This window comes from Schistosoma mansoni, chromosome 1, assembly GCF_000237925.1.
Source record: "Schistosoma mansoni strain Puerto Rico chromosome 1, complete genome".
Lineage (NCBI taxonomy): Eukaryota > Metazoa > Platyhelminthes > Trematoda > Strigeidida > Schistosomatidae > Schistosoma > Schistosoma mansoni.
The window spans coordinates 9,311,530-9,329,950 of record NC_031495.1 but is presented as its reverse complement, the minus strand read 5'-3'; the positions used below and the strand labels follow the sequence as shown (position 1 = coordinate 9,329,950).

Below are 18,421 nucleotides of genomic sequence, written 5' to 3'. Positions count from 1 at the left end.
TCATACTGGCACTTAGATTTATTCTCTTCCGCTTCGAACCACCCATATTGTTATCCACTGAACACTCACACTGGGATACTGATACATCCGTCTGAAGGGTACTAATTCAGTCGAAATGTGTGCTTGATTTTCCACTGTTAGCCACATGCAAAATACAACAAAATCTTTGACATGATTCTATATCGATTCAATCCTCTGAAGATGCATACACGGCATCAGGATATGGACGGTTACAGTCCAAAACACCAACAACCGGAAATTACAGATTTGTTAATATTCATACTATTTCATATAATTACTATTTCATAACAATGTTTAGGCTATTTAACATTTCGTTTAACTAAACTATTTTACAACAAAGTAAATGGTGAGATCTACGTATCTGGTTTATAAGTATCATAGGAACAATCTAGGTGTAATTAATTTGAGAAATGATAAATGTATGCAATTCACTGTACACACTTCATCTAATAGTTGCATTATAGTAGAAAGAAGGCTAAGTATAAAACCTGATAGCCAGGCCATTTTTCAATATCACATGAGTGACAAAAACCCATATCCTTTAATAACCAGTTTTTTAAATAACTACCACTCTTGATTTATTCAACAAACGGTCACTGACAACAGACTATCCTAGAGACACCAACGAAACGATTTTCTCGTGCCAGCACGTCTCAAACAATCACTAAGTGAATTTTCGGACTGATGCCATGTTTTAATTTCGCAAGCTTTGGTCTACTTCCAACTCATATACTAGTCACCACAAAACGTTAGAGTAAGTCGTCAACTCGGTTTGCGTAAACTAGAAAGGAATCTTATTAGTTAAACTTTTCAATGGATTCTTAGTTAGTATACGTTTCTAATTGCGTAATTTATTTTGATGAATATGAAATATCACAAATGGTCCAGTCGTAATTATATATATATATATATCCATCTGGTAGCAACTTAGACGGCTCAAAGTTTCTCATAACGCTTGTAGTTATAAGGAGTTTGTTTTCAAAATAAATTTTAATAAACGTTTTTTTAAAATTTAGATGTGAGAAATTAATCCAAGAGTTTTTAAATACACCATCAACTAATGAAGAAGTATGTGTACCAGCTCCCATTCTTTCAAATATTCATATGATAAATTTCGGTTTCTCAGTAATGCATGTAAGTTATGAAGTGATCAATTGTATATTGTATTGTAATTTGTTTTCTATTAATACGTGATAATCGTATTGTTTCAGCTAGTTCATATTACTAAAGGCGCGATTAAAATTTCAGTGAAAAAGGATGGGATTGAAAAGGACGGACATCAGTGAGCGTGATCATGTCATAATGCATATTCTTAGTTTAGTTTGCACCATAGATAAGCTGTGCGTTTATCGATTAAAAAAATGGAATAATTAAACGAAATTCTACAGCTGATCAGTGTTCTCTGAAAGAAAATGTTTGATGAAATTTTATTCAAAGAAAATTATTTCGAAGTGTACATAGGCGTCGAATGAGAGCCAACAATGAAATCACCCTTCTTACTCCCAAGTTAATAATTATCTATGAAATGGAAAGCCTACTCAGTTAATCTAACTTAGATGACAGACCTCCTTTAGTTGACTACGTTTGTATTTATCCGTGCCTGGAATAGGATGTAGGTTCTTAGAACAGATAGGGCATTATCCTGATGAACCTCAAAATCATCCAGCAGCGATATAATTTAGTCCGTTTTAAAAATACATGGCATAAATTCTAATAGTCTGTGCCGCCAATTAATTTGTATTCACTGACACATATGGGTCAGCCGCTTTAAACAAGTAAATTCAGAATATCATATCAAAATGGTATTCAATGTTAAGTGAAAAGCCACATTGTCTAAACCTTACTTCTGATGGAAACCATACTAGTTATCAAGGAGGTAGACTAAATTCTCAGCTTCGCTTATCAAAAGAGATCTATGAAATAACATCGCTGGGCTAATAAGTGTAATAAATTGTTACTTAGTTAGAAAATCACAGTATTTGTTAAAAGTGGAGGTTTAAAGAACTACGTTTTTGATTGTTTGTTGAGCCAAACAAACAGATTATAAAACTAACTGACCAAATTTCAAACAATTAAACATTTTGTTCTCCCTTTTGATCCTCGCTTTCATTAATATGAGCCTATTTGACGATCTCCCCTATGACACAGATAAAATTTTAGTTAGCTGTGAAGTAGACCTCACTAATGTGATGTATTTGATGCTTTTCGTCCGGTAAGAATTATGAAAATTAGCTTTATCGGTGCGATTTCGACGTTGGAAATATTGAGTGCGCCGCTTAAAGTATTTATTATGTTATAGACTACCTGGATGAAGTCTGCTTGGTAACAAGAATCAGTAGTTAGAAATGTTGAGTGGTTTTGGATTAGAATTGCTTACACTTACTCATATACACTCAATTTTTGTCTTTCTCTGAATCTTTTTTTTCATATATATCCCTTTGCATTCCCTCTTTTTTACACTACATTCTCATTATCATTGCCACTAACCTATTTCAATTCCTTTGCTACTTTATCTTGTGAATTTAATCTAACAGTGCTGTTCGATTTTTGGCAACCTGGTTCAATGCACATTTTTACAGGGCTCTACTTTCATTTCGATTAACTTCTCTTTTTCCTGAGAGAAAAAAATTAGTTGCGTTGTATAACTCTTTATTTTAATCCTTTATTATTCATTTGTTAACAGTCAAGCAACTCAATCATATCCTCTCATCTTAATATTCTAAGTATAACTGATCTTTTAAATGTTAATCGGTCTTTCGTTTGAAATCGACTAATTGGATCATATTTAGAAGTATGAGTTTAGCAACCGCAATCATTTCAGTGCCTTAGCAAATCTGCTAGTCCATCATAACATATTGGACGCAAGGCTACTTTTAGTAGTAGTTAGTTTTGTGAATAAAAATTAATTTGCTGTGTTATAGAGTTTCTAAACAAGACTAAGTTTAAAGCTGACGTAATGAGAACTATTTTCAGTTTGACAATTAAACTGACCATTGGGATTACATATAAGTTTATTTTGTTGGCTGTATGATCACCTCAATATAACATACTTTAATGTGAGCAATGAGAATGGTTGTCATCTCGTAATCCATCATCTTATTTACATCAAGAAGATTCTAGATGAATGTGTTGAAAAAGATCTTCACAAACGATGACAGGATTATCCAGAGAGTTGCAGTAATAAATAATTGTTGAATTAAACAAGTCTATTTTAAGACTCGGACTAAGGATGTTTGCAAAAATAAGTCCGATTGACAACCCCCGTATTCATACTGTGGTGTTTGCTACTTATATTATGGTAAGCGGAACAGCAGCAAGAGTGACCGTTTAAAGGGGGAGCGAGTGTCGTGTATGCTACTTATGTCTGTCGACATAAGTAGTATTTAGCACCAATCAGAAGTGGAGCGCCTGGCAGCAGAAGGTTGGGAAGATTTAATTAAAGAGAACGGGAATGTAAACAGAGAGTAATTGTAATAGCAATGAAGGAAAGACGAAATATGAGACAATTGATGGAGAATTCGCAAACTAAGTATCTAATGTATAGTTTCCACATTTTTACGAATAAACTCTGTAATTAAACAATAAATCGGTTATCCCCACTAATTCTTCGTTTACTACAATGCCACCAGAATGCTGATGCAATTAATCAGTAGATCTTTATTTTTGAAAATCAATAGTTATTTTAACTCGATTTTAGATTCCTTGAAGTTCTTTCTTTTTACTGTTCATACAATATTAACAGTGTACATGCAGAATTTTCATATTATGAATATTTATATACCAGGCATTGCATTGGAAAAATATCAAGAGATTTGAATCAATGAAAGCATCTGCTAAACAAGTTGTAGTTCCATCTTTACCAAACACTACCAAAGAAGCAAATCAGTTACGTGAAATTTTAGCTCAAAGAGACCATGAAATTCGTATCCTTTACAAAAGAATTCATATATATATATATATATATATATATGTCATCAAATTTCAGAGAGTACGGCTTTGATATCTAATTCAAGATGCTATAAAAAGCTGTAGTTTATGTCAGAAGGTTGGAGGCATTTGATAACGAGTTCAACAACTTAACATTACCCGTTTGATTCACACAGAAAAATGTCGTTCTCTTAAGATTGTGCAATCATTTTGTTAATAAATGCTAACTAGCATGAAATCGTAGGTGTATGTATTCCAAATGATTGCCGTTGGTCATCTCACACAATATCTAGTACTTAACATTATCGAATCCCCTATTTAAATTAGATACTATAATAGAATTTACTACCTACTGATGGAAATAATTAAAGTCAGTAGTTTTATTTAGATTTGTAATGTATAGAATCATTCCGTTGTTGATATTTTGATTGACTTCCAATCAGTCTTAGTTGGTATATGTACATCTTGTTCAGACCACTTGAATACAGCCATTATGACAGAAGTTCAACAAAGACTTATTAAACTTCAATCAAAATATCAGTAACAAGATTACCTAAACCATTCAAACTCTTTACAAAAACCAGGATCTATCTGGACTGAGTAGTTAAGTGGATAATGAATCGGCACTCGAAGTGAATGACACTGTTTTTAAATCCAAGAGTGGAAGTCAACACCTGGATTCAGGTACATACGAGTGACGGGTCCCAAACACGATGAAACATGTCTCCGAGTTCCTTCAACTATCTTCAAATTTCATATACAGTAAATAAACTCAGAAGTCTTACATTTTCCCGAAAAATGTTGTTTAACACTTTAATGAAACTTCATTTGTCAAATCTTAACAAGAACTGAAAAAATGTCGAACAGGTGTATTAATTAAGCTATTAAAACAAAAGAAGCAAAAAGATATCCCAAAGAACTACTCACCACATGTATACACTAACGCAAACATTCCAAATCATGATGATAATACAAGTACAAATTCACAATGTGTAGAAAATACATCAACAACTGAATCTTGTAAAGTACAAAATAAGAGTAATATTGAAGGGCATAAAACGTTTCAAACGCCTCAAACGAATACACTATTGGATGAATCCAAACGTGCAGTCGATCATGTGACAAAATGGTTAGAGCAACAAGTCAAAGGGAAATTACGTAAGCGTTTGTTTTAAAAGATTTTCATATCTGTTTGGTGATTATCAATAGGACTCTTTATTTGTTAATTTAACTGGATAGTTTGATTTCAAGATTCTTAGAAACGTATTAGACAATAAATCTAGTTAAGAAATGTCTGTAAAAAATAGTTTAGTGAAATCTTGTGTCTGAGACGATTCTCGATATCGCCTGCTAAATTTATCAATCAGAATCCCTATTGTGATTTCTTTACCACGTGAATGCTACTTCGGCTATCATTAGCATCCTAAGCCTTGACCACCGATACGTTTCCATCGACGCGATTAGCCTTGAGCCGAAACTGACGTAAGGTTAACTCTTATTTAAGTGCTGATTCGTACGCCTATGTTCAGTCTTGAATCGGAATGAGAGAACATAGAAGTCAAGCTTCTGTTACCATATTCCAACCATCCGGTACATCTATTCTAAACAATCTTTGGTTTATATGGATCATTCCATGAATTATCATACTAAAACGGCCACTAAATTTGAAATCATTCTTCACATACATTCATGCGATATGATTGAAAACCGAGTAGACGATACTTAATTGGCGATCACTAAAGAATAATATATCGTTCAAGGTTACGTGATAGGTCCGACGGACACTTATGATGATCCAGTTATATAATAAGTATATAATAAAATGTAAATATTAATAATAATAATCTGTGAAATAGTCCCAAAAGCTTTAATGCCTTCTGTGCTCGCTTTGATATAACTTGAAGTTCGTTATATTTGGGGAATAGGATTCAATAAAATGTGGTAGGATATTGATAGCATGAGTGAGTGAAATTTGTGAGGAAAATAAGTCCAAACATAAGAGGAATATACAAACTGTGAGGGAAACTCGAGTCACGCTAATGAAAATAATCATACAAGCTTTTTCTGTACACACATATCTAGGTTTAGATCACGTACTCACAATCATTATGCAATCCGTTTATCTTTCAATAGATTACGTTCTATTTTGATAATAATATCGGATTATTAGTTTGAGATTGGATTATTATTATTAGTACTACTATCAAATACATGAGTTAGGATAGTTCCACGTTGTTCTTTACTGATCTATACTGGTAGATTTCCTAGACTGTAATGGATAATGTTCCTAGATGAGTAGTCTGACGATAATTCATTTATCAATCTATACTAATATTAACTGCATTCTAAAACTTCACTCATTATACATGTGAATACCAACGAAAAGCGTGTTTATCACATTCACTGTTCCAGATAAATACACTATTGTGCATTTTTTGAAGATCGAATTTTCAAAAAAAGTTATCTTCCCCAAAACATTTGCTTCGGATCTTATTAAGATTTAAGAAATGAATGTATTATCTACATAGGTTTTATAGTTTAAATTATGGATTGATCTTGAAGAACCATTAAAACATAGAAAACACTGGCCAGCCGATATTTTATAGCACTGATCATCCCCGTCCTTATCTGAGATCTGATTCAGGATCTTCAACTCTCGCATCTTAGTTCTTAATGGTTGTTTAACTTACATCAACTATGAAATTCAACAATCACCTTTACTTAGAGCTTTGTTAAAATCGGTTACCTTTAAATACAAAGTGAAAATATTTTTCTTCATTATTAGCATTAGTTTGAATTGATTAATCAGCTGACTGGCAGATTTTTCTCTGTCCATATTTCTGCTAACTCCGAACCATTGGGTAAGCGTTTGGACCGCCATAAAGAATGATGTCAGGGTCTATGGAATAATTTACTTATTTTATCTCATTAAACGCAGATCAGCATTTCACTGAATATTTACGTCATATATATATATATAGTCGGTATGTGGTTCGTAATCAGTAGTAATCCAATTTATGTAAAGAAGTATTATTTATAGGCTACAACATTATAGTAAACAAGTTATGTATGTTTTTATATTTTAAAAAAGGAGGAGAATGATTCACTATCATCTATTTCATTGAGTACTTAAGATTAATTAACCATTAAAACATTTGATCCTAGGCAATAAACTAACAACAATAATAATCAGCTTTTTCTAAAGTTAAATATATAGTACTATGTAATGTAATATTAGAGAGCCATTATTTATTTTCATGATTCTTTCAATGTTACGTAAATAGAAAACAAAAATTAGTCTATAAATTACATTTACTATTGAACATTTTCTGAATACACTGAGTATAACCATGTATATTTATCATTGAATGAGTTGATTTAATTTCAAATGAAGTAAAGGTTATTCTAATAAAAAAAATTAAAAAAACTATTTGTAGAAATAGTTTATGATTTTGTTTAAATAGTTTATTTATCATAAAATAACCTTTGCGTAAGATTTAAATAGAATAAATAAGTCAACACTCTTAAGAAAGTATATATATATATATATACGGTGAAGTAACATTAATTAAATTACAATTCTTACCGCCTTTGTTTATATTGTTTGGCAATTCTTTTTTTTCACAAGATCCCATCATCATTTCAATCTTTGGATCTTGTTATTTCGTGTGTATGTGTGTGTGTGTGTGACATACTGTTTCTCACTACATTTTTTCTACCTTAATTTATTATAATTATAAGGTATGGTACATATATTTTACTGTCATTGTATTCTTTTGAAAAGAATCTCGGTATTATATAGAAAAAAAATTTAAAAAACGCTGAATTGTTCAAGTTAGTGTTTTTAATTATATTATAAATGTTATATTTGATAAATGATGTAATTTATATGGGATTGGAATAATGAATAAAACTCTGCTACATTTAATTTTGATTTATGTGACTGTACTAGACCTATGAACTTTATTAGCTGGTTAAATTTAATTCTTATTAGAATGGGGGTTTGTGAAGATTGTAGTGATTTTAATAGTTGAATTCATGAGTCAGTTAAAGCTAGACCACCATTGAAGATCTGGAAGCACTGGACGGCCATTTCGTCTTGATATGAAACTTTCCAGCAGTGAGCGTCCACGATCCCGTACGCGGGACGGGACGTAAGCATGTACGCTTAACATCTAGACCACTAAGTCGGCATTCGATGGTGTTATTGTCCAATTTCAACCGATCCATGGTCTTGCGCAAACATTTGTCCATTGTCTGAGGTAGATACTTGTCTCTATCCAATACGGATTGGACTCCATTGGTCACGGTTTCTCATTAGAACTCCAGGAAATCTTTATTGGAGCCCGTCACTAGTGAACACATAATGATTATTATTAGAATCGAGGTTGGTGAAAATTGCAATGATTTTGACAGTTGAATTCTCTTGGAAACTTGAAATGATTATTACAATAACACTGATGAATTTTTCATCATTTCTAACCTATCAGAATAATGGAGATCTAAAGAAATGTTAAAAAAAAGTATCAGAATAAGTTTGATGACTTCTTAAAGTAACCACAATAAATTTTAATTGTTAACCAATCAGAAAAACAGTCATTATAAATAAATATTTTATGGAAAAGTTGATAGTATTGTGAAGCAATACACAGATTGTAAATCATAATTAATGAATCGTTTAAGGTCTTTAACAAGTCTTTCTGTAGGTAAATCAAGCAAAAAAACAACAGTAAATATATCTCGTTTATGTAGGCTCTAAAATATTAGTCTTGAGAGCTTAGAAGAGCTTGATTAGGTTTTTGGAGATTCTCAAATGGTTCCGGTCAAAGTTTAGAATTAGGATTTAAGGTGAGGAATGGGAATATGTGCCTAGGCTTGCGGTTGAAAACCTGGAGGCACCGAACGGCCATTTCATCCTAGTTTGAGACTCCCCAGTGGTGTACATCTACGATCTCACACGCTGAACTTGAACCCTGAACCTTCGGTCTCACTATTTTTCCGTACTTAGTCGCTCTCTTTTTCATTTTATGATGACAAAACAATATAGTATTTTGTTATAATTTCAATTATACTAGACACTATATAAGTGTTTTTCTGCAGTGCGTTATAAATTACATCACATAGATGTCATTCATTTTTAAATTCTTTGCAGAAACTGCTAAGTCATTTGCTCGATTCCGATTGATTTGTATCTATGACTTACTTCTGCCGAAAGAAATGTCATAATACAAAATGAGTGATTACAAAGTATTGAATTTTTTCATATGATTATTGAATGTTTCCAGAGTATGAATTTAATCTGCAATAATTTGTTTTACTATGTTGTTGGTATTTCGACTGAATTTTGATCGGTCTCCGTTGGAATATATACATTTTGTGCAAATTGCTTTGATCTTACCTATAATGTCACAAGTTTATATAGAATAGATGGAATATGGATAGCAATGAGCTCTAGGACGCACTGCTATCTATACTACATTTATTCTAATTAAACTTGTTTCCTGAATAGTTATTATTGCTTTTATCGTAGAATTGAATAAAATTTACTCGTTTGACTCTAAAGTACCTTTCTTTTGAACACTTTATATAGTCTCAAATAACTTTTCAAATGAATTCATTATCATTATTATAATTTTATATACTAGTATTCAATACCATTCCTAAAATTAGAAGGATAGAATCCCATTGTTTCTTCTCCATAAACCGGTTTAAAATCTATTATGTTCTTCTAATTCATATTCAGTTGATGCCGTTTTTTTTATTTTCACTTAAAACATTCCAAATTTAAGTGGTATTTACAATAGTAGTAATAATAGTAATATTGATCAGAAGGATTTGTGTGTTTTTTGAATCAGTGGATCATTGAAAATTGAACTGAAGTTCTACTTGTTTTAGTTGAACATTCAATTTTTTTGGGTTTTTAAAAAGCCACATAGTTTATATCACTATCTTCAAACAACTGTTTACTACCATTAATATACTTCTTTATATTAAAATTGTAGAATTTTATGTAGTACTTCATCAAATAATTAGTTTATTCTTTGATGTTAACTATGTATTACGAATGTATATACGTATAAGCTTACAAATTAACAGTTTAAAGGGTACATACTTGTGTATACGAGGGATTCATACAGATCTTAAAACCATGTCCTGATTAAAAGACAGGGAAGAGTGGTTATTCCACTATTTAGATTTATGCTTGATATGTGTCGATTTTATGTGATCATATCACACTTAAAAGCAACAGAAAATATTAACACATTTTTATAGTCCTATTGAAGGTTCGTGAAAGATAACCAGTAAAGTTGCTCACGTTTGGTCGAATATCAGTGGAATTCATGTTAAACTTCTTGGTGCTTCACTAGTATGTATTATTCATCAAACCATGGAAAATGTTCAGAGTTTGGAGTTTAGTATTATTTGATGTTCACTCATAGTGAATCTCGTTACAACTTTGAAAAGAAAAATATGCTCTTTCTGATACTTAATGTTCACCTTATTTAACGTCACCAAATCAACAGCACTCCCTGTCCCATACTTATTAATGTTGTCAACTCTCAAGTAATGTAACAAGTATTCCTCCTGATTTTTAATCATGGTTTAATAATACTTGGGAAATGCTTTAAAGAAATAAAAATAACTTCGTTTGGAACTGTGAAATTTGACTTGTCAAAAGCTACTTTAAAAATAATCGGCATTTAATTAGCCTTAAAATGTCATCAAGTTGATTTATGATAGTTTAAGATTATTGTAAACTATGAGATATACATCAGTACACACTAGTAATAAAATGATCTAGTCAATCGACAAACTGATATGAAGAATGGAAGATGGTTCTTTTGTTAAAGTGATTATATGTTATTCATGTATTTAATGCTGACCGATACAATATCAGCTGTTTTTTCCTAATAAGATATTCATCTTTCATCATTAAAGGGTCATACTCTCAACTACATGTGATAAATAATCTAAGAAATAACATTTTCTACGAACTGATATCAGCTGAAGAAGTGTTTAAAATTGCCGAGAAACCTGAATGTCATAGGTTCAAACCCACACGGAGTCATGGATTCTCACTGTTAGCGAGTTCGTATACTAGGATGAAACAGTTGTTCAGTACTTTCTGATTTTCAGCGGTTTTCTAACTAAAGTCGTTTCGTAGTGAAAACTATAAAAATATGGCTGGATTGATAGGATTTTAAAAGTTAGTTAATCTTTCTCGTATAAAAATAATTCCATTTTGTTAACTATAAGTTTTACACAATATGCCAATTTTATTCATCTGGACCTGGTTTTTGGAATTTTGCCAACTATGTTTAGTGACTTCCTTATTTTCACAAAGTTTTTCAAAAAAATTTTCGTGAATAAACCACAGTTTTTCTGGTTTACCACAAATGATTCTGATAAGGGATTAGAGTATATGCAGGTAAAATTAGTCGAAATTTTATCATTAAACCCATGGTTCTAGAATGTAAGTCATCTGATATCAATTCTTTATGTAGTCAGTTTTCAGATAATGGATTTATATGTCAAATCTCTACCAGTTAGTCAATCTCAGCAGACAGTCTGGGAGACTATTATCTCGCTCAACCTACAAGTGGTGTGAGTTGACAACTGGACATTTTGAATCCATGCCGCAATTCTGTGAGGCACCAAATCATCGGAGCTGATTAAACTTCTGAAATACGTGAAGTGGTCGATACGCCTAACTAATACGTTTTCTGTCATCAGTTCAAGCGTTGACGCAGACCAGTCCTAAAGTAAAATTTTGCATTGAAAGTCGAAGAAATGCATTCCTAACATGCTTTTATTGTTGCTTAAGTTCATTAGAAGACATTGGTTTTATTAGCGTTATCACCAAACGGAATTATGTCATTTGGGTATTTTGAGCTAACAAGTTAACAACCTGATAGAAAATCAAACACTGAAAAGTTAGATGATGGCAGTATTGTTTTTTTTAATGTTAACGATAAGGCTCTATAAAAATGGGGATAATGTACAGCCCTAACGAATACAACTTGAGGTTGATAACTCTGATGACAGTTCATCTTGGAGTTTAACTTGAATAATAGTATTCGAGCAGAGAGCCTGTACATGGTTAAATAAATAAGTGGAAAAAATTACCTTTTCTGTGATGATCAGTGTCCTAAATCTGATATTGATGCACGACGTACTATGCTCTAACCCACCAGCCGACCACTTGAGCAGGAACTCAAGAGTGGATGAGAAAGTATATAAGGCCATCTAACAAAGTGCGCAAATACTCATATATATTTATAACTCTGGCACTTAGGAAATTAATCCATTTCTTAGCCATTTATATGAACTTTTCCTTCAGATCACTTCTGATAACCATCATTTGACCTTTTCATTTGGCTAATTCTGAATGGCTTACCATATCGCCTTTGCATCTTGCTGTTTGTATTTAACTGAAGGCGTTGAAGGAAACGCTGTTTTCTTGATGATCTTCGGGTCTGGCCGTCATTTCTTCGGTGCTGATATAGGATTAACAGCAAATGTATGATAAGCGTTTGGATATTTAGTCATTTCAATATCATTCTCAAGATGAATAATAAGTCAGCATTTACATGTAATATCTTTCAACTTAACATTAAAATCTGACTTTATTTTGCTTAAAATTCTAGTGCGAATATCTGAGTCTGACGATGATTGTAATCTGCATATAAAAACAAAACTCTTAAATTCATCGTCTGAATGTGAACGGAACTTAAAATTCTCGTATTGCTTATTAACAAACGTAGTATATGAAACAAGGTCATCTTTAGGTCTCTTAACAGTTCCAAGACAATTAAAATTTTCTGTTGGTTTTTGTACGGTAGTATCAAAAGAAAAGTCGTGAGCTTTTTAGCAAGATAAGATTTGAATACTTTTTATGCTCAGCTGTTCCAAGTTTCCGAAGAAGAATTCTCACCTTTGGAGCGTCATCATGATGAGTAAAATCAACCTGGAAAACTTGTTCATATTTTTTGAACCATGATTCACATGTGACACTTGCATCAGAATCAAAGTGAAACTCGCTTATTGAATTGGTTGGTGATTCGGTAGTTGAGCCCCATTATTCGGATACCATTACTGAACTTCCTTGAATTGAAGAATTTTGTACCATCATTTCGATCACCTTTAATTGTGATGCTTGGGATATTTTTTCGTTGCTGCTGCAAAATTGACTTTGATCTGCTGAGATTGATTTCTGGAATTTTATATTTTTTTCGCGTTGGTTTGAGAGAAATGACGACATCAGAAACTGTTATGGCGGGAAATTGTAGGCATTACATCGATTCAAGCACACATATAACTTGTCATTTGTAAAACTTAAAGGTTGCGTAAGAACGGACAATTAAAAAAAGTCATAAATGACATATTTTGCATTTAAAACATAATCTATCCAAAAGTCCACTATTTTAACGTATTACATCAACTAATTCTATCCTGAATATGTACGCATTACATTGGCTTCTGTAGTACAATAATTTTGAAGTGATAACTGTTGAGATTAATAATGAAGTTATTAAGAAGACTTTCTCCTTCATTTTGCTAATAATTCAAGGTAGCTTTTCTAAAATAATCGAATTTAAAAGTGCTTTAAAGAGTTAATTTGTCTGGATCATCCCGCTGTCGATAATTTGACTTAATTTTGATCTTAGTTAAAATATATGCATTCGGATTGCTCCGATATAGCCATTATGTCACATATTTATGTAAAATAGATCGAAAGCAGTTAGTATTAAAGTCCAGGAAGAGTCCTAAATAGAACGAAAAGCGTATCATCACTGGTCACATTCCGTCAGTTCTATAGAAATTTGTGACACAATGGCTATATTACGACAATCCACACAGGGTGCACAAATGTCAAATAAGACCAACCAAGATTAAAATAAAATTCATAAATGTTCCATGAGTGAGTGGCTGCCTGGACTCAGCAGCCCGTTAGACAACTCGTTAAGCGTCTGAGGTAGAAGATACTGAGCTCAGATCCTGGAGTAAACATCAACTCAGACCCAGGTACATGCAGCTGACGAGCTTCAAATAGAATGAAATGCTCATTCTGGATTTCATTGCTAGCCACATTATGTTTATTCCACATAGATCTAAAGTTACACTTGAGTGTAAGATATACATTTTGTCATCCAGATGTATATGGATCAGAGTTTCGAGGTTTATAAGGCAAACTGAACCTCTATCTTTCACTTCAAAATGGCAGTACTTTATTCATTGGACTATTGCTATCCTGTAGTTTAATATATAAAACTCTGGGTTTCAAATAATCGACACTGAGTTCAATTCTCAGTATGAACATCAGCAGTTTTAATGCCAGTACATCCAATTGATGGGTTTCAAATAATTCGAAATATACATATCGTCATAAACTGCTAGCCAATATTTAAGAAAAAATTTGATTCATGTATCAGTTAACATCATACTTTCCAAATACTTTAATACAAAGACAGTTTCGATCAGAAAAAGGATATTGTAGTTTCATAATAAATTTGAAAATAATCCGATCAAACATTCATGCTATTCTGCTAGAATCTTTGTTCTTGCTCTTTTCAAAATGATAAAGGAAACTATATGTATGAAACTTACTTTTCTAGTGAATCTGCTAAAAAAAGAGTTTGAAAGGTCAACTTCATGATTGATAGTTTTCATGACTAAGAGTTTAGGAGCGCCGTTCTACTTTCTTATACTTGTGTATATAAAATTTGGAAGTTTACATTTTTATCTAACACTATAATAATCGTATTATCATCTTTAAACGTATTCACAGTCTGATCATAAAATGATTTTCATCTTAACCTTTTCCGAGAAAAACCTTCTTTATAATTAATTGACCCGTAGCATGCTGATTTCATTATACGAACAAATAGAAATGCCCAAATATTGTATACATTGAATGTAGGTTATTTGTTCACTTTTTAAGCATATTCTTTTATCGAATGTTGTGAATTTCTTGACAGATACATCAATAGGTATTACAATCTGTTGTAACAGCTATTAGAAATTATTTTGATCTATGTAAATTATAACAATCGGTTTTGACCGACCTAAGAAATGGCAAACGTTTTGATTTTCGTTTATCATTCGGTGTCATATTGTTTATCAACAAAAACTAAATATCAGAAGGGCTTTTGTGGAGAATTTAGTAGTTTTATAGAGTTGAGATCATTAGTCAATTGAAGCTAGACCACAATGAAAAACCTGGAAGCATTGGACTGCCGTCTCGAGACTGGTAGGTCCTGAGTTCGAATCACGTGAGGCGGGATCGTGGATGCGCACTGCTGAGGAGTCCCATAATAGGACGAAATGGCCGTCCAGTGCTTCCAGGTTTTCCATGACGGTCTAGCTTCACTTGACTCATGATCTCAACTCTATTAAAAAACCCAAAATTTCCTGTGTTACGACTGGTCGTCGCTAATTGTTATGTCGGAATCACTCATTACTTATACTTGTAAAACAAGAAACCATTGCAATATTCCCATAATGTGAAGTAAGAACACCAAGATTGGTACAAGTGAAGATTTATTAAACTGAAAACACGACGACTCTAGTCGAAAATACACTCATTTATACATTGATTGTGCACCCATTTTGATTTTTAATTAGGATACAATCATACATATGCAAAATACCCAGAGTTATAACAAATCGCATGCTGCGTGTCATGCTGAGCATAATTAACGTTAATTTTGTACAGGAATGGTGTATCTTGGATAAACATCACATTCAAATAAATTAATGTCATAATGAGTAAGGGGTTTTGTGGAGATTTTAGTGCTTTTATATGGTTGAGATCATGAGTCAATTGAAGCTAGACCATCATGGAAAACCTGGAAGCACTGGACGGCCGTTTCGCCCTATTATGGGACTCCTCAGCAGTGCGCATCCACGATCCCGCCTCGTGAGATTCGAATGAATAAAATATCACACTGGAAAATAAAAACGATATTACACTGAGAAATCATCACATTGAATTTAACAAACGGAAGTAATATTGAAGAAAAATCAAGATGAGTAAAAGAATGAAATTTTGCTTTTTAATCCCTTTATATGACAATACGTTATAGTTAAGATTTAGTCATTTAGTTGAACGTTGTGTTAAGTATTGAATAGAGAAAAACAATCGGCACAAATAAATAATATATTTGTAATACCCCAATGAGTAGAAAAATAAGATTTTCTGACGTTTCGTGACTCAGTGTAAGCCACTTCATCAGAGAAAATAAATAACCGAATTCGGTCAGGAAATCCAATTTTTCTACTTGTGGGGATATTAAAAATATATTATTTATTTACAACATTCTACCTAATGTTTAATTTATTCGAAATTATCAAGTCAAACCTTGGTAATGATACCTACAATCGGCACAAAGTTTTGAACTTAATACCCAATTGAATAATTAGCGTTACTTCGATTCTTTAAAAGAATATCAGTCTCTTCAAAATTCTAAATAAGCCATTAATTCTAAGCTTTCCTACAGTGAACTTCCAGTCTACTTAATTCACTTTTCAATCTAAAGATAATATTTCATTTTATAGATATATGCGGTCATGAGTTGATTTATACTGTTTACAACACAGTAAGTGTTTAGAGATAACTAATAAAATACTTTTGACTTAAGTTTCTTTTTGGCTAGTGCTCATCAGATGGACATAACGACGATCCTCAGTTAACTAAATAACTAAGTAGTATTATATCTGATTGTGACATTCAATTATTCTGATTCCAACCCCAAGGCGAGCAATATTTCCCTCAATAATGATAAATATAATCTGTTTATAATTGCTATCTAGGATGAAGTATAGATTTAAAGTGTCTTGATGACTAGTTCCAATCACATAACTTTAAATCGAAGTACAATCTTATACCATATGTTCTGAATGGCAGAACTACTTCTTTGCTTACTGACGCCTGTTACCCTTCATGGAGGAGCATAAGACGACGACCAGGATCTCCAACCAACTCTATCCCAGGCTCTCTTTTCGGTCAGTGCTGTCCGTTCTTTTTGTGTTTGCCTCCAGTTCCCGATGCAATGTGTTCTTTAGTCTGCATCCCTTAATTTTGTCATGATGATCCCAAGTTAGCGCTTGACTAGTGATGCGGTTTGGTGATTCCCACATCGTATGTCCTATCCACCACCATTGTCTTTTCCTAATTTCCTCTTCACCTAGAAGTTGGTTTGTTCTCTCCCGCAGTAGGTTGATGCTTATGGTGGCTGACCAATCGATATGGCTCGCCTTGCGTAAACAACCATTTATAAATGTGTATACATTTTCGATTACGGTTGTAGTAGTTCTTCAGGCTTCAGCCTCGAACAATAGAACTGTCTTAATGTTTGTATTGACGATTCTGACTTTGATTTTAGTTGACAGTTGTTTTGAGTTCCATATGCTCTTCAATCGTAGGAATACTTACCTTGCTTTGCCAATCCGTGCCTTAACATCTGCACCAGATGATGGTGTCCAGGTACATAAAAGTTCCCACCAGTTCCTGAGCTTATTCATTAAGTGTTATATGGTTGATGCTCCCTATTTTGTATTTTAGGGCCTTGCTCATTCCTTTCAGAATATTGAGGCCTAATGTGGTGGAGGCTGCTGCTACATTGACTGTCTTCACTTGCATTTGTTGGTGTGTATGGGTTAGAAGAGCTAGCTTATCTGCGAAGTCTAAATCATCTGACTGAATCCAAGCTGTCAATTGTACTCCATACTCCCCCTGAGATGTGGAGATCTTCATAGTCCAATCAACCACCAAAAAATAGAAGAAGGGAGAGAATAAGCAGCCTTATCTGACTCCGGTCCCACTTGGAGCAACACGAGAAAAATGTTCTTTATTGTCTTTTTGCTCCTCATGGTACTTTGTCGCTAAAAGCTCCTGCAACTCCTGCAGCGCCTCAGCCTTGGCCACTGCTTCGCAAAAAAGATTGCCTTTGTAAAAGGGAAGCTTGCCACCCATCAGAGCGTCATAGCTGGTCTTTTTATCAAGTAAGGCAATTGTCATACATTTCAGTGCACGCACAAAAGCCTCACACTCAATCGATTGGTAAGGAGGAACCTGATCCTTGATTCCCCGAAAAATCAACTGTGGCTCTGCATTACGGTTAAAGACCAGATTATCTGGTGTAAAGCTGTAGGTGAACTTTGAGTCCGAGAGCTGATCAAACAGCTCACTAAGATTTAGCAAATGCCTTAGCTTTTCCTCAACAATCATCGCCTCTAGGGCTGACCAGTCATACATGTCATCAATGCTAGCCTCTAGAATCAGCTTGTCGAAAGCCTGCTCCAATTTGGAAGGAACAAAAAGAGAATGCTCAGAAGCTAGTAAGGTATAAGCAACCTCAGCATCTCCTTTAACATCCTCAACCAATAGCTCACGTATTATTGTTTTCATCTTTTTCTCCATGTTTATAAATTTTCCAATACTAACAGTGCACCATTTTTTAGGGTATCCATG

At 33.1% G+C, this 18,421-nt stretch overlaps 1 protein-coding gene across 1 annotated transcript in view; it reads left to right on the top strand.

Moving 5' to 3' along the window:
• The window catches only part of Smp_197070 (putative krp3), a gene marked incomplete at both ends in the record, with an annotated part of 42,832 nt that overhangs the window by 14,643 nt on the left and 9,768 nt on the right, over nucleotides 1–18,421 (top strand). The window contains 2 exon segments of the mRNA XM_018793175.1: nucleotides 4,830–4,833; nucleotides 4,839–5,106. Coding sequence (XP_018647714.1) covers nucleotides 4,830–4,833; nucleotides 4,839–5,106 — 272 coding nt within the window.